Source organism: Motacilla alba, chromosome 22 (assembly GCF_015832195.1).
Source record: "Motacilla alba alba isolate MOTALB_02 chromosome 22, Motacilla_alba_V1.0_pri, whole genome shotgun sequence".
NCBI classification, from domain to species: domain Eukaryota; kingdom Metazoa; phylum Chordata; class Aves; order Passeriformes; family Motacillidae; genus Motacilla; species Motacilla alba.
In genome coordinates this window covers 4,424,068-4,440,970 of record NC_052037.1, presented here as the reverse complement: position 1 = coordinate 4,440,970, position 16,903 = coordinate 4,424,068, and the positions used below count along the sequence as shown (strand labels likewise).

The following is a 16,903-nucleotide window of genomic DNA, read 5'->3' as shown; positions in this document are numbered from 1 at the left end:
TTCTTGTATCTTCTATTTTTTTGTCGTGGTTGAGGTCCTTTCCCTAATTTTTACCTTGGTTGAGGTTCCTCCTCTTATTTTTTACCTTGGGAACACCATTTGCTTTCATTTGAAGAGGGAACTGCACGCCCGGTGATTTTGAAGTCAATCATGGGGATCTCACCACCCAAATGGATTAAAATACAACCAAACAGCAACAAAACCAGCAGGGACAGAGGTATCAATTGCTGCTTCAGCGTCCAAGGGATTCTCCTCCACTCTGGCACCGCTCCTGCCTGGGGATTTATTCCAAGAGATACGGAAAGCACGTGGGTGTGGGGGTGGGTCCAGTTGGTTGGAGTGGGAGAGAAGAGAAGCAGATTACACATCTCTGGAAGGCAGCAGGCAGAGGATGCAGCCATTAATTGAGCCCAGGTGGATCCCTGGAGCTCAGGTGGGATCTCCCCTGCCTGTCCCAGAGCCACAGCCACGGCTCCACCTGGCCCAGCCCTAATTCCAAGCACAGCCCTGTCCCTGAGTCTGTAAAAGTCATTGAGCTCCTTCTTCCTGCAGAATACAAAAGGTTTTTCAAAGCAGGGAGATCACACTCAATCTGGAAGAATTTATGAGCCTGTGTTTTTTAAGCCATAATTTGTTTTATCTTCACTCCTGTGAAAATGTTGTTGATGGCAGCGTTTGAAGGCAGAGCACGGTGGGGACGGGACCAGCTGGTGCTCAGAGCTGGGCTGGCTGGCACAGAGCAATTTCAGTGCTGGATTTGGGTTAAACAAATGTATTGAAATGTATTTTAAATACCAGAGTCCTAAACTGACCGGCCGCTGATTGGAGTTAGATGGGGTCTAATGGGTTTGTTTCATCTCCAGCTGCCGCTTCCACGTGAAACGAGCAGAAATGAGCAGATGAGGGAGGTGCTTGGATTTGAACTGAAATATTTTCAGTGAATTCTCACTCCTGACAGCCACTCTTGTCTTTGCTGCCCCAAGCCTGGAGCCGGAGGGCCCTGAAGTGCTGCTGGGGCCCGAGGTGAGCTGCGGGCCCCCCGAGCTGGCCGTGAGCACCCCCTGCGCCCTGAGCATCCCACACTGCGCCCACGCCGACCCCCAGCACTGGAGCATCCACCTCAAAAGGAGGACCCAGCAGGGCAAGTGGGAGGTAAGCCCAGCCCCAGCCTGTGCCCACCCTGGAAATGGAGTTAAGCCTTGGTTGTGCAGAGATTCTGGCGGGGATAGATACAGAGAGACACCTGGGAGAAGCAATCACAGCGAAAGGATTTTGCGTTTTGTGAAGAAGCAGCAGAATTGGTTTTGGGTGTTTCACCAAGGTGTGCAGAAGTTTATGGCTACACAGCCCAGCCATGGATGCCATGGCTGCAGCCTGTCCTTCTGCCCTGTCCCTCTCTGAGCCCCTGCCTGGGTTTTGCTGTGCTTCAAACCATTCCCAGTCCCATTTTCCTGATTCACATTTACTCAGTCCTTGGGCAGTGCTGGCCTCAGGCAGCCTGGGACACTGAGGAGAGGGACAGAGGGACACAGACACAGGGGACAGATGGACAGAGGGTCACAGGACACAGAGGGACATGGGGACAGGGCAGGACTGAGCAGCAGAGGCAGAGCAGAGGGAGTTTTTGAGGAAGGGAAACGTGGCTGTAATGGGTGTTCTGCAAGGAAGTCAAACCCCAGCCATTGTTCAAGGTTTGCTTATTGACTTTAACCTTCAAGGTAATTTTTTAACTTGACACTGGGGGGAAAAATTAGCCAGAAAGTCAAGAGCACTTGAAAAAAGCTGCTAAAATTGCTTAGGCATCATCATTATTATTGTATGTACACAGCGAGCTCTGTGCAGGGCATGGCCATAAATCCTCCTGCTGACTCAGGGCTAAATTGGGAATATTTACTCAGGGAAGCAGTCCCCCTTCTCCCCTTCCCTGAGAGTGCAGCCTGGCTGCCAGCAACACTCTGCATTCCAGTTGAATACAAATAAAGAATTAATGCCATGACTCCTAGTGTCGAGACCTATTGATTCCACTTCGCTTTATTCTCTTTAAACCTGAATTTCGTTTTGCAGGAAGTGATGTCTGTGGAAGAGGAAACTACTTCTTGCTACTGCCTGTTGGATCCTTATGCCTGTCACATTCTCTTAAACAGCTTTGGAACTTATGCCCTAATTGGGGAACCCATCTCAGACTACGCCGTTCGACAGCTGAAAGTCGCCGTTTTTGGCTGCCTGTCTTGCAATTCTCTGGATTACAATCTGAGGGTTTATTGTGTGGATAACACCCCTTGTGCATTCCAGGTAAATGCCTTCACTTTGCTCCTCTGGGCTTACTTTATTTTCCCATTAAATCCTTTCACTTCCTGGCCATCCCCAACCTTAACCCAATGAGAATACCAGAATTTTTTCAGCACTGCTGCACCATTAGAATAAATCCCTTAAATTCCCTGCAGTTGTGGATTTACACCAAGGGCTCTCGGGCAGCCAAACTCTCTTGTTTGCTCTCTCCTTTTTTGCCACATTCTCAGCTACCCAAACTCACCCAGCCCTGGTTTACAAAAATTCAATTATCCCGCATTTCCTCTTAGGAAAAAAATAAAAATCCAAATCCCCACGCGGCAGTTGGGATGAGAATGATTTTCCTGCACTGTGTTCCAGGACACAACTCTGGCTTTTGGTAAACTCAGGAGCTTTAAGAAAATGCTGTTCTTTGGGGAACTGAAATGCAAGCAGTTGTGAGATGAATTTTTTCCTTCCTCTTGCTGTGCCCAGGAATGGGAGCAGGGCTCTGAGCTGTCTCTGTGCTGCTAATAAAAGCCAAGGCACCAAAAGGATTGTTAGAGGCTCACAATGGCTTCCTAATTATCCTCTTTATAACACTTAGACAATTAGTGGGTACTGGTGTCTTCCTGATGAGTCTGGAGGAAATGATCAGAAGAATAATTACCAGTTCTCTGCCTTGCCAGGAGTGAGCAGGGGGTGTGTGGATAGTGAGACAACCCTGCATTTATGGAGTGATGCAGCCCTAAAAGCAAGGCAATATGAGGAATACGGGGAATTTCAGAGGTTTTTGGAGAAAATATGGCAAAATTCAGAGGTTTTTGGGTAAAATATGGGGAATGACAGAGGGTTTTGGATAAAATATGGGGAATTTCAGAGGTTTTTGGAGAAAATATGGGGAATTACAGAGGTTTTTTGGATAAAATTAGTGAATGATAGAGGGGTTCGGATAAAATACAGGGAATTTCAGAGGTTTTTGGATACAATATGGCAAGTTGCAGGGTTTTTGGGTAATATATGGGAGATCACAGAGGTTTTTGGATAAAATGGCAAATTGCAGAGGTTTCTGGATAAAATATGGGGAATTTCAGAGGTTTTTGCATAAAATAAGTGGAATTTCAGAGGTTTTTGCATAAAATAAGGGGAATTTCAGAGGCTTCTGGATAAAATATGGGGAATTGCAGAGGTTTTTGGATAATATATGGGGAATTGCAGAGGTTTTTGGATAAAATATGGTGAATGACAGGGGGTTTTGGATAAAATACAGGGAATTTCTGAGGTTTTTGGATAAAATATGGGGAATTTCAATGATTTTTGGATAATATGTCAGAGTTGGGATTGCCAAGTGGCATTTGGCAGTTAATCCTGCACAGTGCAGGTTTGTGTAAGAGACAAAATTCCCTTGTTTTTGACTTTTTCCCTGGCTGAAAACTCTCCTTGCTCCTCCGGCAGCTGCCTTGGGCCTTTGGGAAGTTCTGAGTGTGCTGGGAAACTCCCGGCTCTCAAAACTGAAGAGAGCCAGGTCCTTGGTGTTGTGCCCCAAACGCTGCTGCTGTGGGAGGAGCCCCACATCTGCCACTGAAGGCAGAGCAGCACTCACACAGCATTCACAACCACCCAACGTTCTCCAGGAATTTTGGGAATGGTTCCAAAATAATCTGCTCCCTCTGTGGCTGGAAACCAAAAACCGAAGTCTCCCAACGTTCTTCCTTCATATGAACCCAACCACCAGGGGTTAAACCAACCCAAATGCCTGGAAAAATTGGTTTATAATAGAAATCCATTAGTGCAGTTGCAGAGAGCTGGAGCATTGAATTTGCAGAAGGTCACAGTGATTCCAGGAGCTCCTCTAACGACGACTTTGGTCCTGACAAGCACTAAACCCCTCCGATGGACACACATTTGATATAATTTATGTGGATTGAGAAAGGTAATTTGGGAGCACTGCTTGCCTGCTGATTCTTAAAGACTTCTGCAACCTTTCCTCCCTCACTGGTGTTTTTACTGCAGCAGCACAGGAATAAACATTGCTTAAGTACCGGCAGGGGTGATTTTTTTTTGGCCGTTATGTTTTAAATTCACTGAATTACATTAAGATTTCTCTTGGAACAGAGCTCTGGAGGGCTGTAGTGCAAACCCCTGCCCAGAGTCTGCCCTTCACACTGCTCAGGGTCTTGTCCAGTGATTCTGGAAGCGCCCCAGAGGTGGGGAATGGAAGTGATGATTTCACCTGAAGCGTTTGAGGGCTCTGGAAAGCCCTGACAGAAGCTCCCCAGCAAAGCTGCTCTGGAGTCCAGCTGGGCTGGGCTGCACTGGGGGTCTCGGAGAGGGGAGACAGCCAAAAATTCAGTGTCCAACCAGCATTATCTGTCCAGAAATGGGACTGGCAGTGCCCAAACCCAGCCTTCTGGGAAATATCAAATATTTATAAATATAAATACCATCAGCTGCCCACGAGAGAGACTCCACCGTGCATTTGACACTGTGGGGGAGCCTGAGACCCCCACAGAGAGGGATTCTCACTGGATTTGGGGTTTGTTGCTGATACTGGAAATATTCTCTCCTCCTCCCTTGCAGGAAGTGGTTTCGGATGAAAGGCTCCAAGGGGGACAATTACTGGAGGAACCCAAACTTCTGCATTTTAAAGGCAACACCTGCAGCCTGCAGATCTCAGTGCTGGACGTGCCTCCCTTCCTGTGGAGAATCAAACCCTTCACTGCCTGTCAGGTACCTGGCATTTCACTGCTTCCCTCTGCACGGGGGGAGAGCCCAGACGAACCAGGGTTCCTTTTATTTAAAAAGCTTTAAACCCCCCGAGCAGTTAACAAAAACATGTTGCCTTTTGGTTCTGACAAACACAGATTTCGTTTACACCAGAATGCTGTAAATTTGTCATTTTACAGAAATGCTTGTGCCTTCCCCCATTTCAGTTGCCTCCAACAGAAGGCAAATATTCCTGCTCAAACTTAACCACTCCTCAAGATGTTTCTAATATCTGTCATTCCAGTTTTGATATAACTATGGAAATATGGCTAAAAATGACATTTAAATGTAACCACGAGTTCAAATCACAGCACGAAGAGAGCAAGCATTAGAACTGAAGAGCAGCAAATTGGTTTTTCTCTTCTCCATTAATTAGAGAGGCTGCTGAAAACCGAAAAGGAAAAATCAAAACAAAAGAAGAATTTCCAAGGATTTTGATGACTGGAAATCCTAAGGAATGTGCTGGCACATGGAGTGGGCTGGTTTTAAAACACAGCACTCAATTAGAATGTACAATCTCCCTTCTCCCAGAAGCAGAGACACAGTTATGCATCCTCCAGAATTTTGGCAAAAACCCTGTTTTAAATGTGTTGCCACGTTCCCCAAAACATGAGGGTAATGGGCTCTGAGAGTTGTAAACACAGACCCAGAGCCAGAGCAAGCCTCTCCTCGTTAACAATGTGGGGATAATTCGGGCTGCAACTTAAGGAATTGAATAAATTAATCCTTTTCAGCTTCTTAGGAAGAAGAGCTTTTCGGAGTTTTGATTGCTCTTCTCACTCACCTGTGTTTGAAAAGCCAAACCAAGCAGGGTTAGGATGTCCCAGTCCTGCCAGTGTGTGCCCAAAAGAAAATCAAATCAGAGGACTTTCCTCTTCATGCAACAAATTCACTTCTGTCCTCAGCAGATTATAGAGCTCCACACTTTGATTATTTTATTGTCTCCTAATCCCTTCTCCAAACATGAAGAATAAATGTCTGGAATTCAACCTCCAAGTGCCACTTAGAGGCTGATCAGAGCAGGGGCTCAGGGCTGGAAAAAAGCCTGTGCCAAACCTCTGCTGCCAGAACGGGCTGACCCAGGGCTGCCCTGACCCAGAGGAAAATTTACATTTCATAACTGGTGAAACTGGGGTGGCTTGGGCAGGCAGAAACACAAGCACTGTTCCTCAGAGGAGCTGCAGAACCTCCCCTGGCTCGGTGCTTCCCTCGCTGTGAAAAGTCTGGTGACAGCTCTGGTTTGGTTCCAGCCTCTTTATAGAGAAAAGGATCTATTTTTGCACGTGGAGTTTCTTCCAGTGTTCCCTGGGTTCCTCTCCTACGTCCCACCCTGTGAGAGCAGCTGCTTGTGCTGCCTGGCAGGAACAACTGAACACAGCCTGTTCCAGGAATGTCTCTGGTCCAGCAGCAGAGCCTCCCCGGGCAGTGTGGGGAGGAGGATTTATGGAAATGATGTCTCAGACAAGCAGCGATCCTGCTCGGAGGCCGAGCAGATGAATAAATCACACTGAGGAGCTGCTGGGAAGCAGCTGATGGCAGGTGGCACCAGGATTCCTGCAGATCCTGCTCAGAGCCTGTGTTTGTCCTGGCCTGGCAGGAGCAGCTGCCCAGGGCTTGGCTCCCTTCCCGCCGGGGATCCCTGCGAGCTGCGGGTGGTGCAGGCAGAGCAGGGATGGCCACGGCAGCAGCTGGGCAGGCACCTCTGGCTGCTCAAATCTGCCTCCCATCCTGCTTCTCCTGGAGGATCCAGCTCTGCCTGGGGCACTGAGATGATTTACAGCCCCTCTGTCTGCAAGGAGCTTAATTATAAACGCAGAGTGGAACTTAAAGCATCTCTGGAATACTCCAACCACTCATTGTTCCAGCACTCCTCCTGCTCTGCTTTGTTTCACACAGCTCCTTTCAGCTGAGTGATTCTTCCACTCCGAGCGAAAGCAGAGATCATCACCCTGAAAAAAATCTAATTACAGCTGCTCCACTTCTAACATTTTGCTAATGTTTCCTTTATCATTGGGAGCATCTTGCTGCTGCTGCTGCTCCCAGCTCAGGATCCAGCCTCGGGCTGGGGACAGGCAGGGAGCTGGGGCAGGAGGGAAGGGCCAGGGCAGCTCCTCATGGGAAGTTCCTTTGGGATGGAGAAGGGAAGGCTGGCAGGGCCAGGGCAGCTCCTCGTGGGAAGTTCTTTGGGATGGAGCTGGGAAGGCTGGCAGGGCCAGGGCAGCTCCTCATGGGAAGTTTCTTTCCTTGTATTCTGGTTAGAAGGTAATTCCAAGGAGACACAGAGAGGAATCCTGATCCTGGCAAGAGGGAGGAAGTGAAATGCATCTTTTCGAAGTCTCTTTAAGCATCTTTTTTAAGAGTCTCCTGTTACTTGTTCCTCTGAGCTCTCGGTGACTGCCACACCTCAGTTCCATCAACGCAATCCTCATTTTTTGGCTTTGCTCGGGGCTGGAGGGGCCGTTACCGAGCTCGCCCAGCACAGCAGCGCTGGGTGTGTCCCCCCAGCCGTGTCCCCTGTCCCTGACGTGTCCCTGTCCCACAGGAGGTGCCGTTCTCCCGCGTGTGGCGCGGCAGCCCCCGGCCCCTGCTCGGCGCCTTCTCCCTGGAGCGCTTCAGCCCCGCCACCACCCAGCTGTGCTGCACCGTGTGCGTCAGGCAGCTGCAGGGCCACGAGCTGCTGCTGCACGTCCAGACCTCCGTCCTCGAGGTACAGCCACCAGCACGCCCTGGTCTGTAGGGTGGGATGGTCATGGAACAGAATCCTGGGGTCGCTGGGGTGGGGTGGGTTGGGTTGGGTTGGGTTGGGTTGGAGGGGTCTTAAAGTCCATCCAGTCCCACCCCTGCCATGGGCAGGGCCACCTTTCACCATGCCACCCCTTGGACCCTTCCAGGGAGGGGGCACCACCTCTCTGCGCACCGGTTCCCTCCCCGGTTTTGTCCTTTCCTCCTGTAGTTTTTGCTCAAAGCTGGAAGCAGTCTTTAAAGCCTTGCAGATCCCATTTCCAGCAGAAATCAAGGCACAGAGGCTCTGCAGCACTAACGATAATGTATCAATAATTTAATAATGAATAATTTGGGTTGATTATTGCTACATCTGGGGTCACCATTTATTACTGTGGATCTTCTGGGCAGTCTGGACTTGGTGAAGGGAAGGAGAGATCTTGACTCCATTTTAGAAGGCTGGTTTATTATATTATGATATATATTACATTAAAAAGACCACACTATAACTGTACTACAAAGAACAGAGAGAAAAGAATCATCAGAAGGCGAGACAGGAATAGAAAGGGATGAATAACAAAGTTCTGTGACTCCCAGAGAGTCCGAGAGCTGCTGCCCCCTCGATTGGCCATTAAGTAGAAACATCTCACATCGACTAATCGAGAAAGCACCTGCTGCATTCCACAGCAGCAGATAACAAATTGTTTACACTTGAAGCTGAGGCCCTCTCAGCTTCTCAGGAGAAGAAAATCCTAGCAAAGGGATTTTCACAAAATATCACAACCACAGTTGATGGCTGCAGTTTCCTAGCAAGAAGCCCTTGCAGAGCACTGAGGGCTGGGGACAGGGGTACAAACTGTGCCTTGTGGGGACTGAGCCCTGCTCGTGGCTAAAAGAAATCAGACCTACAGCTGAGCAAGCTGCTGATCTGTCCCACAGCCATGAGAACTTCAGCAGCTGCATTTTTTTAGATAATTGAGCATGTTTGTTGATTAATCCAGATTAGTACTTCTGGGTTAGAGCTCTACACCCATAAATGCTCTGAGCAGGGAGTGCAGCAGCTGGACGAGAGCACACGAACACCATCCTGCGTAAAAACTCCTCAGAACTGGCCAAGTGTTTTCTGCTCCTTTATTGTTGTTTCATAAATCCCCTCTGTCACTCTCTGTGTCTCCAGCCCGTGTTGCTGCTGCCTTGCTCTCCTTCTCTGCTGTGTTTTTAAGTGCCCTGTCTGTACACAAGTCCCCAGAGCATGTTCCCGTTCTGCTTCAAGCAGATTTGCTGCTGTGGAAGGCTTTCTCATGCCTATCTCCAGCAGTGATTGAAGAGGGAGGATAATTTGACTGCAAAATAAATCTGTGAGTGACAACTCCCCCCCGGAGCCGCTCCGTGCGTGACAATCCCCGCAGCGCCCGGGTCGCTGTGCTTATCTCACACGTGCAGGGCAGGAGCTTCTCCCGCTCTGCATCTTGAGCAGAGCCCAGGGCAGAGCTGCAGCACCGGGTGCTGAGCCTGGCTGGCCCTGGGGACCTGTCACAAATGGTGGATGGAGGCTGCACCGTCGCTGCTGGTTAATATTGATGCTGTGTCACTCCCGGATGAGTAATGCACTGAAATTTGACTCTGTTATGCAAGGCTGGTGTGATTCCATGGGAAAAGAGGGGCCAGAACCACAGAGGACCTGGATTCCAGAGAGGCTGGGAGATCTGAGGTGCCTAAGGAATTCAGGTGTTTAAGACAACCCAAAGAAAGAAACAAACACGAATTTGTGTATCCATGTTTTGGGTTTAAGCAATTAAAGATTTAGAAACCCAGCGCTGCTCTGCAACACAAAAATAACCAAAAAAGAACACTTGTGGAAGGAAAACCCACCATTTTAAAGATTTTTATGCACAAGTCCTTGTGATGGTGAAGCAACACCTTCTAGGTGCTCTTTCACAACTCACAAAAGCACCTCTTAGCCATTTTCTGTTGTCAGTTCAAGCAACCTGAGGTCTGATTCTCCTTTCCCTGCTCTGCTTTCCCGTTCCCCGCAGGCTGAGAGAGAAACCATCCCCTTCTTTGGCCATGAGGACAGCGCCTTCCCCGCCCAGCTGGGCCCCAAGGCCTTCAAGATCCCGCGCTCCATCCGGCAGCGCATCTGCGCCACCTTCGACGCGCCCAGCGCCAAGGGCAAGGACTGGCAGATGCTGGCCCAGAAGAACAGCATCAGCAGGTGTGGCAGCGCCCTGGCACGGGGGTTGGCACCTGGAACGGGGGTGTTGGGCTGTTCAGGGGTTGTTGGTTGGATCGCTGCTGGTGTCGGGGTTGTGGGTGGGAATTAGGGGCGGAGTGGGGCTCGCTCCTCGTTTCAGCTCCTCGTCCTTCTGTCCGCCCTCAGGAGCCCAAGGCTGCAGAAGGATTTTGTCCATCATTGAACAGTTGTTCAAAGCCCTCAGGAGGCTGCATGTTCCCCCAGACAAATCCCCTTGGCTCTCATGGGTGCATTTCCTATTCCAAAATGAATCCTGCAGATTTTTTTTTTTTTTTAAGGGAAAGACATCTTTAAAAGAGACAGTCATGCTCTACTGTTAGGAGTAATAATATTATGATTATTAAAACTGAAAGATGCTGTAAAAACCAATTTACTTCTTACTTTGCTTTTTCTGCTTGGCTAAATTAAATTGGCGGAGGCAGCTTCCTCACAAAAATATTTTCTGATTGTCACAAACTCTATAAATGCATTCCCAGGAGAGCAGAGGAATACTTAAATCAAGCAAAGTAACTTTCCATTGGCTTCCTGCTTTGTGTGGGAGCCTCAATAAACCACATCTGAGCCAAAGGAAAAACAGTTTTGGATAAGCACTTTGTTTTACCAAATTCTGTGCAAATCACCCCTGCAGGGTCCTAAAAGCAGCACATTAACAAAATCGGAAATCACAGATAAAAGGTGTTGTGTCTTTGCACAACCCAAGCATCAGCTGCTGCAAATTCCTCTCCCTGTCACATCCTTGCTGTATTTCCTAGTGATGCTTCCCAGAAGGGATTTGTTTGCCCATCTCAGGGGCAGCACTGCTGGGCCTGGGGACACCCTGGGCTCGTGGTCACTGTCCCTGTGCCAGGCTGGGCAGGTGCCACCTGAGGAACCACCATCCCCGGGGGCTCCTCAGCTCATCCCCCCAGCTTTCCTGGAGGGATTTTATTTTTCAAACATGTGGATCATGCTGGGCAGAGGGCACAGCTGCAGCCTGGGCTGCTCTTCATCCCTTCTTCCCTCCCTTCTCTGCAGGAATCTCTCCTCCTTCCTCACCCTTTTTCCCTCCTTTCCTTGCAGGAATCTCTCCTTCTTCCTCATCCCTTTCTCCCTCCTTTCCCTGCAGGAATCTCTCCTTTTCCTTCACCATTTTTCCCTCATTTCCTTGCAGGAATCTCTCCTTCTTCCTCATCCCTTCCTCCCTCCTTTCCCTGCAGGAATCTCTCCTTTTCCCCCACCCCTTTTTCTCTCCTTTCCCTGCAGGAATCTCTCCTTTTCCCTCACCCTTTTTTCCTTCTTTCCGTGCAGGAATCTCTCCTTTTCCCTCACCATTTTTCTCTCCTTTCCCTGCAGGAATCTCTCCTTCTTTGCCACCCAGAGCAGCCCCTCCGCCGTCATCCTGGACCTGTGGGAGGCGCGGCACCAGCACGACGGGGACCTGGACTCGCTGGCCTGTGCCCTGGAGGAGATTGGCAGGACACACTCCAAGCTCTCCGAGGTGGCAGAGCCCGAGCTGGAGGAGCCCGAGTTCCCCTGCAGCAGGAAGGGGCTTTAGTCCCTCTGCCCCACCAGGACACACGGCCAGCCCGGCCCCGAGCCCGGGCCAGGGGGACAGCAGGGTTTGTGGGGATGGAACTCGCCCCACATCCGTGGCAGCGGGAGGAGCAGAAGCTAAAAACCCTCTGGTGATGAGGAAAACGAGCTTCTCCCTGTCCTCCTCCACTTAAAATCCAGCTTTTGGTGCCCCAAACAAGCCTGCACTTGTGTCAGTGCCGGGGCAGGAGGGAGAGAGACACAGAGCCATAAGAGGTAAATGTTATTCTGTATTTAGGAACAGTCATGTTCATGTACTGCCTAGTGAAAATCAACAAACAATGTTGGATATTTCGAGCCACTGGAGGTTGGTCCTGGTTAAAAGGTTTCTCGCTTCGAGAGTGGTTTAAAATCCCATCACGTTGTCACTTTATGTCTGCTACAGGAAAACTGAAAATTTGGCCTTATCCTGTTCAGATGTTTGAGGAATTAGAAGATCTCATAATTATTTCATATCGTGTGTATTCCAAATAATTTGTTTTAAAAATTCAGCCCCTTAATGAATGTACATTTGCTGCAGAGCTTTGCTGCCTGCTCTGTTACCAAAATTCCGGAACAAACCCCTTCTCTCTGAGACTGGGGGGTGTGCACACGCCAGAGGAATTTTCTAATTTTCTACGTCTGCAAACTTTCTTAGTCAAAAAACTGTCTTTGGGGGTGGATTTAAATAACCAAATAACACACGGGAAATTTCCAGCCCTATTTTAGCAAGTTGAGACGTTTATTTTTGTTACTTCATTCTCTGTGGCTGAGCTGAAGGTGAAGGCAATCAGCACAGCTTCATTTTGGTTTGGTTTGGTTTCAGACTGAAACCACAAGCCCCACACGGCACTGCCAACACTGGCCTGGATTTTGTTGCACAATTTGGGAATTTCACAGGGTCCAGAGCTGGCTGTGTTACCTTGGTTTAGTTACAAATTGCATTTACCCCCAAAATCAGGATCTAACTGGAGAATTCACCTCGTTTTTTACCCATTCCATGCAAATATGATTTATGACTTCAACCAAACCAAAAAGAGCTGTCACTGTGAGCGAGGGCCTGGTGGAGCTGGTACTGAGCCAAATGTCACCATTATTTTGACCATTCTTTTCACTCACATCCTTCACCATAGCCGAAGTGCTCCTCAGCCCGTGGGGCTGCCAGGGCACAGTCAGGAGAAACAGGAACAGAAATGAGGCTTTGGGAGCTCTGTGGAAATGCAGGAAGCCCAAACCAAGGATTTGGGGGTTTGTGTTTGACTGAGAGCAGCACGACAGCCCCCAGGACAGGTCCAGTCTGGAACTGTTCCTTCACCCAGGACTGCAGTGTGAAAATCTGAACAACAACAGCAACAACAAGATCAACAACAGCGACAGCAACACCAGCTCTGTCCCTGCTCCTGCTGCTCTGAAATCACGAATGTCACTGCCTGCCCAGCTCAGGAATTGGCTGAGACTTGGAAATCCTGAGACTTGGAAGCCCTGAGACCAGTGCAAACCTTTCCTGCAGCTCAGCATCTCCTGCAGCCTTGGCAGGAGGCTCCTGGCACAGGTTTCGGGGCAGACAGAAATACCGGCTGCAAGCTGTCACTGCTTTCAGCAGCACATGCTCCTCCAGTTCTATCTCCACTGACTGCCAGTCCTCCTCCACAAACCTGTTCTTCGTTGGACAAAATGTCAGCCATTAGAAAAAACAAAACAAGGCATGGCACCCGGGGAACAAGCAGAGCGTCTGCGAGCTGCCGTTGTCGGGGAAACCAGCCCCGCTCTGCCTGCACAGGGAGTTTGTTCTCAGCACCCAGAGCTGCTCTGCTCCTGGAGCAGGCTGGGTTTGTGTGCCCCAGGTGCTGCAGGGGATTCCCAGGAGCTGCATCCTCCTGCTCTGCTCCACGGGAGCTGCCCCCACAGCCCAAGGGAGCCCCAGGAGCTGCACGGGCTCAGCCCCTGCTCCCTTTCCTAAGGGAACGCCGGGTTCTGTCCAGCCCTGCAGCTCTGCAGACCCCCCGGTGCAGGACACCCCACTCAGAGGGACCCAGCCCCACCCCAGCATCCCAGTTCCACCCACAGTCCCGTGGAGGGCATGTCCTGAAAGGGGATAAATGTCCAAGCTGGACAATTCCAGAGGGAAACTGTTCCCCGTACCTGGGGCAGGGCTCAGTTGGACACTGCCCTTTAGGTTTTGTTCCCTGGTTTTTCTTCCCTTTGACTAAAGCAGTTCTTTAGAGCTGATCTCGCTCTTTGAGAACCCGAATCAACAACTCTCAAGCTTTCCTTCCTATTCCTGACTGCTTTGATGCTCTTGTGTTCTTCAAATGAACCAGAAATGCCCCAAATATTTATTTCCTTTCTCCCTTTCTCTTAAAAAGACCTTTTGGAAATCTGTGCACGTATTCATATGATTTGACCCAAAACACAGATGTGGAGGAGCACCTGGAAAAGGATTAGAGGCCAGAAATTAAAAATTCATTCCTTTCTTCTGTTGTATAAATTATGATAATTGAAAAACAATTTTCCCGAACTAAAAAGTAAGAGAAGGAGAAATGTGAATTTCCCCCCTGTAGATTCCACGTGGCTGCCCTGGCTCTATTCAGGGGAAAGAGCCATTCTGATTTTACATCACCGAAGAATCTGCTTTAATAGATTTTCATCTTCCTGAGCACTTTGCCCAGGTATTTCTGTGCCATGACTCATTGCAGACTAATGGCTGCATTTTTAAAATGACTCCCAGCTCCGCCAGCACCATAAAGCTCATTTCCATTTCGTACCGCCCTGCACTCCCACAGAAATTTTATTGGGATTTTTGTAATAGATGAAGAGATATCAAACAGTTCTCTTAAAATCCAGCAAACTGCTTTTGTCATTGTTTTTATCTCTGGCCGCAGCTGCTCTCCCCTCTCTGTCCTGGGCACTGCTGGCTTTCAGAGAATCTGATTCAGCATAAATCACCAGAAAGGGATCTTGCAGGGTCCAGGATATTCACATCACACTGCAGGTCCATTCTTTTCCACTTGCAAGGCAGTGCTGTGAGAGTTTTAAAGCATTCAATAACTGATCAATTCCAATTTTACACAAAAGAGAGACACAGCCCAGCTCCACTGTGAGTTAAACAAGGGAGGGACTGGGCTGGGCTCCTGGTCACCACCTGAATCTTCTTTTTTCAGGCTGTTTCTGCCTGTAAAACACAGATTGCAGCAAAGAGCTGCGCGAGTTCTTGGCTGGTAATTAACTGAGTGGAAAACAGGAAGCGAGATTTGAAGTCCTTGACAGCCAAGGATGATCTGCAGGGTTGCCTCTCTGGCCTTTCCTTGGCTGATGCTCCCAGGGAGTTCTCTCTCACCTGTGGCACAGCAGGAAAGGGTGAACATCCCTCACCCAGAGCCTGCCCATGGTTTCCCAGGGGCTGCTCATTCCTGGGATGAGCTCTGGTGAAATTCCTCCCTGGACACTGCTCCTGATCCAACAGGAGGTGTGCACAGCCCTCCCTGCCCAGCCCAGGATTTGGGTGGAATTGGTGAAGTTTGGGGTGCCCTGCACCCAGCCTGGCAGGGCAGGAGGGGAAAGTTTGGGGTTTCCTCCCAAACCCTCCCAGCACTGACCAGCCCCTGGCTGTGGCAGAGTGGAACATCCAGCCCCTGCCATCCCCACGCTGGAATTGGGAATATTGACCCATGGCTGGGATATCTCCCCAAGGAATCCCTTCAGGTGTCCCCGGCTGGGATTTCTCCCCAAGGAATCCCTTCAGGTGTCCCCAGCTGGGATATCTCCCCAAGGAATCCCTTCGGGTGTCCCCGGCTGGGATTTCTCCTCAAGGAATCCCTTCAGGTGTCCCCAGTTAGGATATCTCCTCAAGGAATCCCTTCAGGTGTCCCCGGCTGGGATATCTCCCCAAGGAATCCCTTCAGGTGTCCCCGGCTGGGATTTCTCCCCAAGGAATCCCTTCAGGTGTCCCTTGTTCAGGCACTGGAGGCGGAGGGAGGAAACTCCAAACCCCAGCCCCACATTTTTAGGTGAAGCTGTTGATTTTTTGGTCCTTTCCCCTCTCGGCCTCCACCCCAGCCCCTGCTGAGCCCCAGGGCTGCTGAGTGCCTCTCCCAGCTGGGCAGGGCACACACAAACCCTGGGCTCACAGACACGGCTTTGGGAACACAAACTCCATCCCCTCGTCCCGCTGTGACTCCGATATCCCAGCTGATAAACGGTTACAAAAATGTTAAATGTGCTCCTTCTGTTGGTTTGGATAAGATAAAATGTGGTGCTGGTCAGTCTGGTGAGACTCTGGGCAGTGTCAGACAAGAGATAACAAAATTCCCATTGCATTTTCAACTTCCAGAACTTTAGGCCAGCTCTTAGCTGAAAACAGGAGGAGGAACTTCGACCCAACCGAACACAAAATATAAATAATTCCTAAAAAGAGACAAAAAAAAACCCCCACAAGTATTCCCCTAGAGAGAGCTGTTTTCTCTTCTGCTCCTTTGTTTCTGCAATGCAGAGGTTGTGAAAAGGTCGGTTCTTGGCTGCTCTGCCCGAGCATCCCTCCCTGCCCCGGCGTGTTTGGGGTGAAGGAGGGCAGAGCTCTGAACCCTTCTTAGGATGACACTGAAGGAGTGGGGAAGGGAGACAGAACATGGAATCAAAAGCATGGCCTTGGCTTCATACCACACTTTCTGTGCCTTGTTCTATCAATGTAAATTCTGAATGTTGTACAGTGAAAATACTTGGGAAAGACTCCTTGGAAAAGGCTGCACTGGCTTCTTTTTTCAGCACATGTACATATATAAATATATATACATATATATATATATATATATTTGGTAATGCCAACCAGCTGTGTTCTATTGTCCTGGAGAAGTCAAAGTGGACACTTTGGGTGTTTTCTGTAGAGTTTCAGAGCTGTGAGGCCCCGGCCTTTGGAGAGAGGTGTACAGATTGGAATTATGGATATCAGCTATTTATGAATAAAGAGTCTTTTACTGACACCTGACCCTGCTGTCCTTTCACTGCTGGGGTCCAACCAGGCCAGGGCACTGGGAAGGGTGGCTCACACGTTTTAACCATTCAATTAATTACTTATTCATTGAATCCTTTAATTGATTATTTAATCCTCCCCAAGAGCAGTGGTGAAAGGCCCCCAAAGCCTGAAGGAGGGACAAAGCACCATGAGCCCTCAGTGGGTGACAGCGAGCTCCTGGCCATGGCACTCACCCTGAGCACTAAAATGTCATTAATCCGGGCAGAGCAGAGTGCCATAAATCAGAATAACCCTCCAGGCCTTTTTCTGCCTGCTCTGGAGCTGTTCTCAGCCAACTCAGCCAGCAGCATCTCCAGGCAGGGCCCCTGAGCAGG

The 16,903-nt window shown here is 49.5% G+C and overlaps 1 protein-coding gene across 2 annotated transcripts in view; it reads left to right on the top strand.

Annotated features, from left to right (window-relative positions):
• Nucleotides 1–16,536, top strand: part of UNC5D (unc-5 netrin receptor D) — a 97,075-nt gene extending 80,539 nt beyond the window's left edge. For both annotated transcript variants that reach the window (XM_038160388.1, XM_038160387.1), the window contains exons 11-16: nucleotides 984–1,152; nucleotides 2,065–2,292; nucleotides 4,849–4,998; nucleotides 7,577–7,741; nucleotides 9,792–9,970; nucleotides 11,342–16,536. In XM_038160388.1, coding sequence (XP_038016316.1) covers nucleotides 984–1,152; nucleotides 2,065–2,292; nucleotides 4,849–4,998; nucleotides 7,577–7,741; nucleotides 9,792–9,970; nucleotides 11,342–11,543 — 1,093 coding nt within the window. In that variant the 3' untranslated portion in view covers nucleotides 11,544–16,536. The remainder of the gene's footprint in view (nucleotides 1–983; nucleotides 1,153–2,064; nucleotides 2,293–4,848; nucleotides 4,999–7,576; nucleotides 7,742–9,791; nucleotides 9,971–11,341) is intronic.
• The last annotated feature ends 367 nt before the right edge of the window (nucleotides 16,537–16,903 follow it).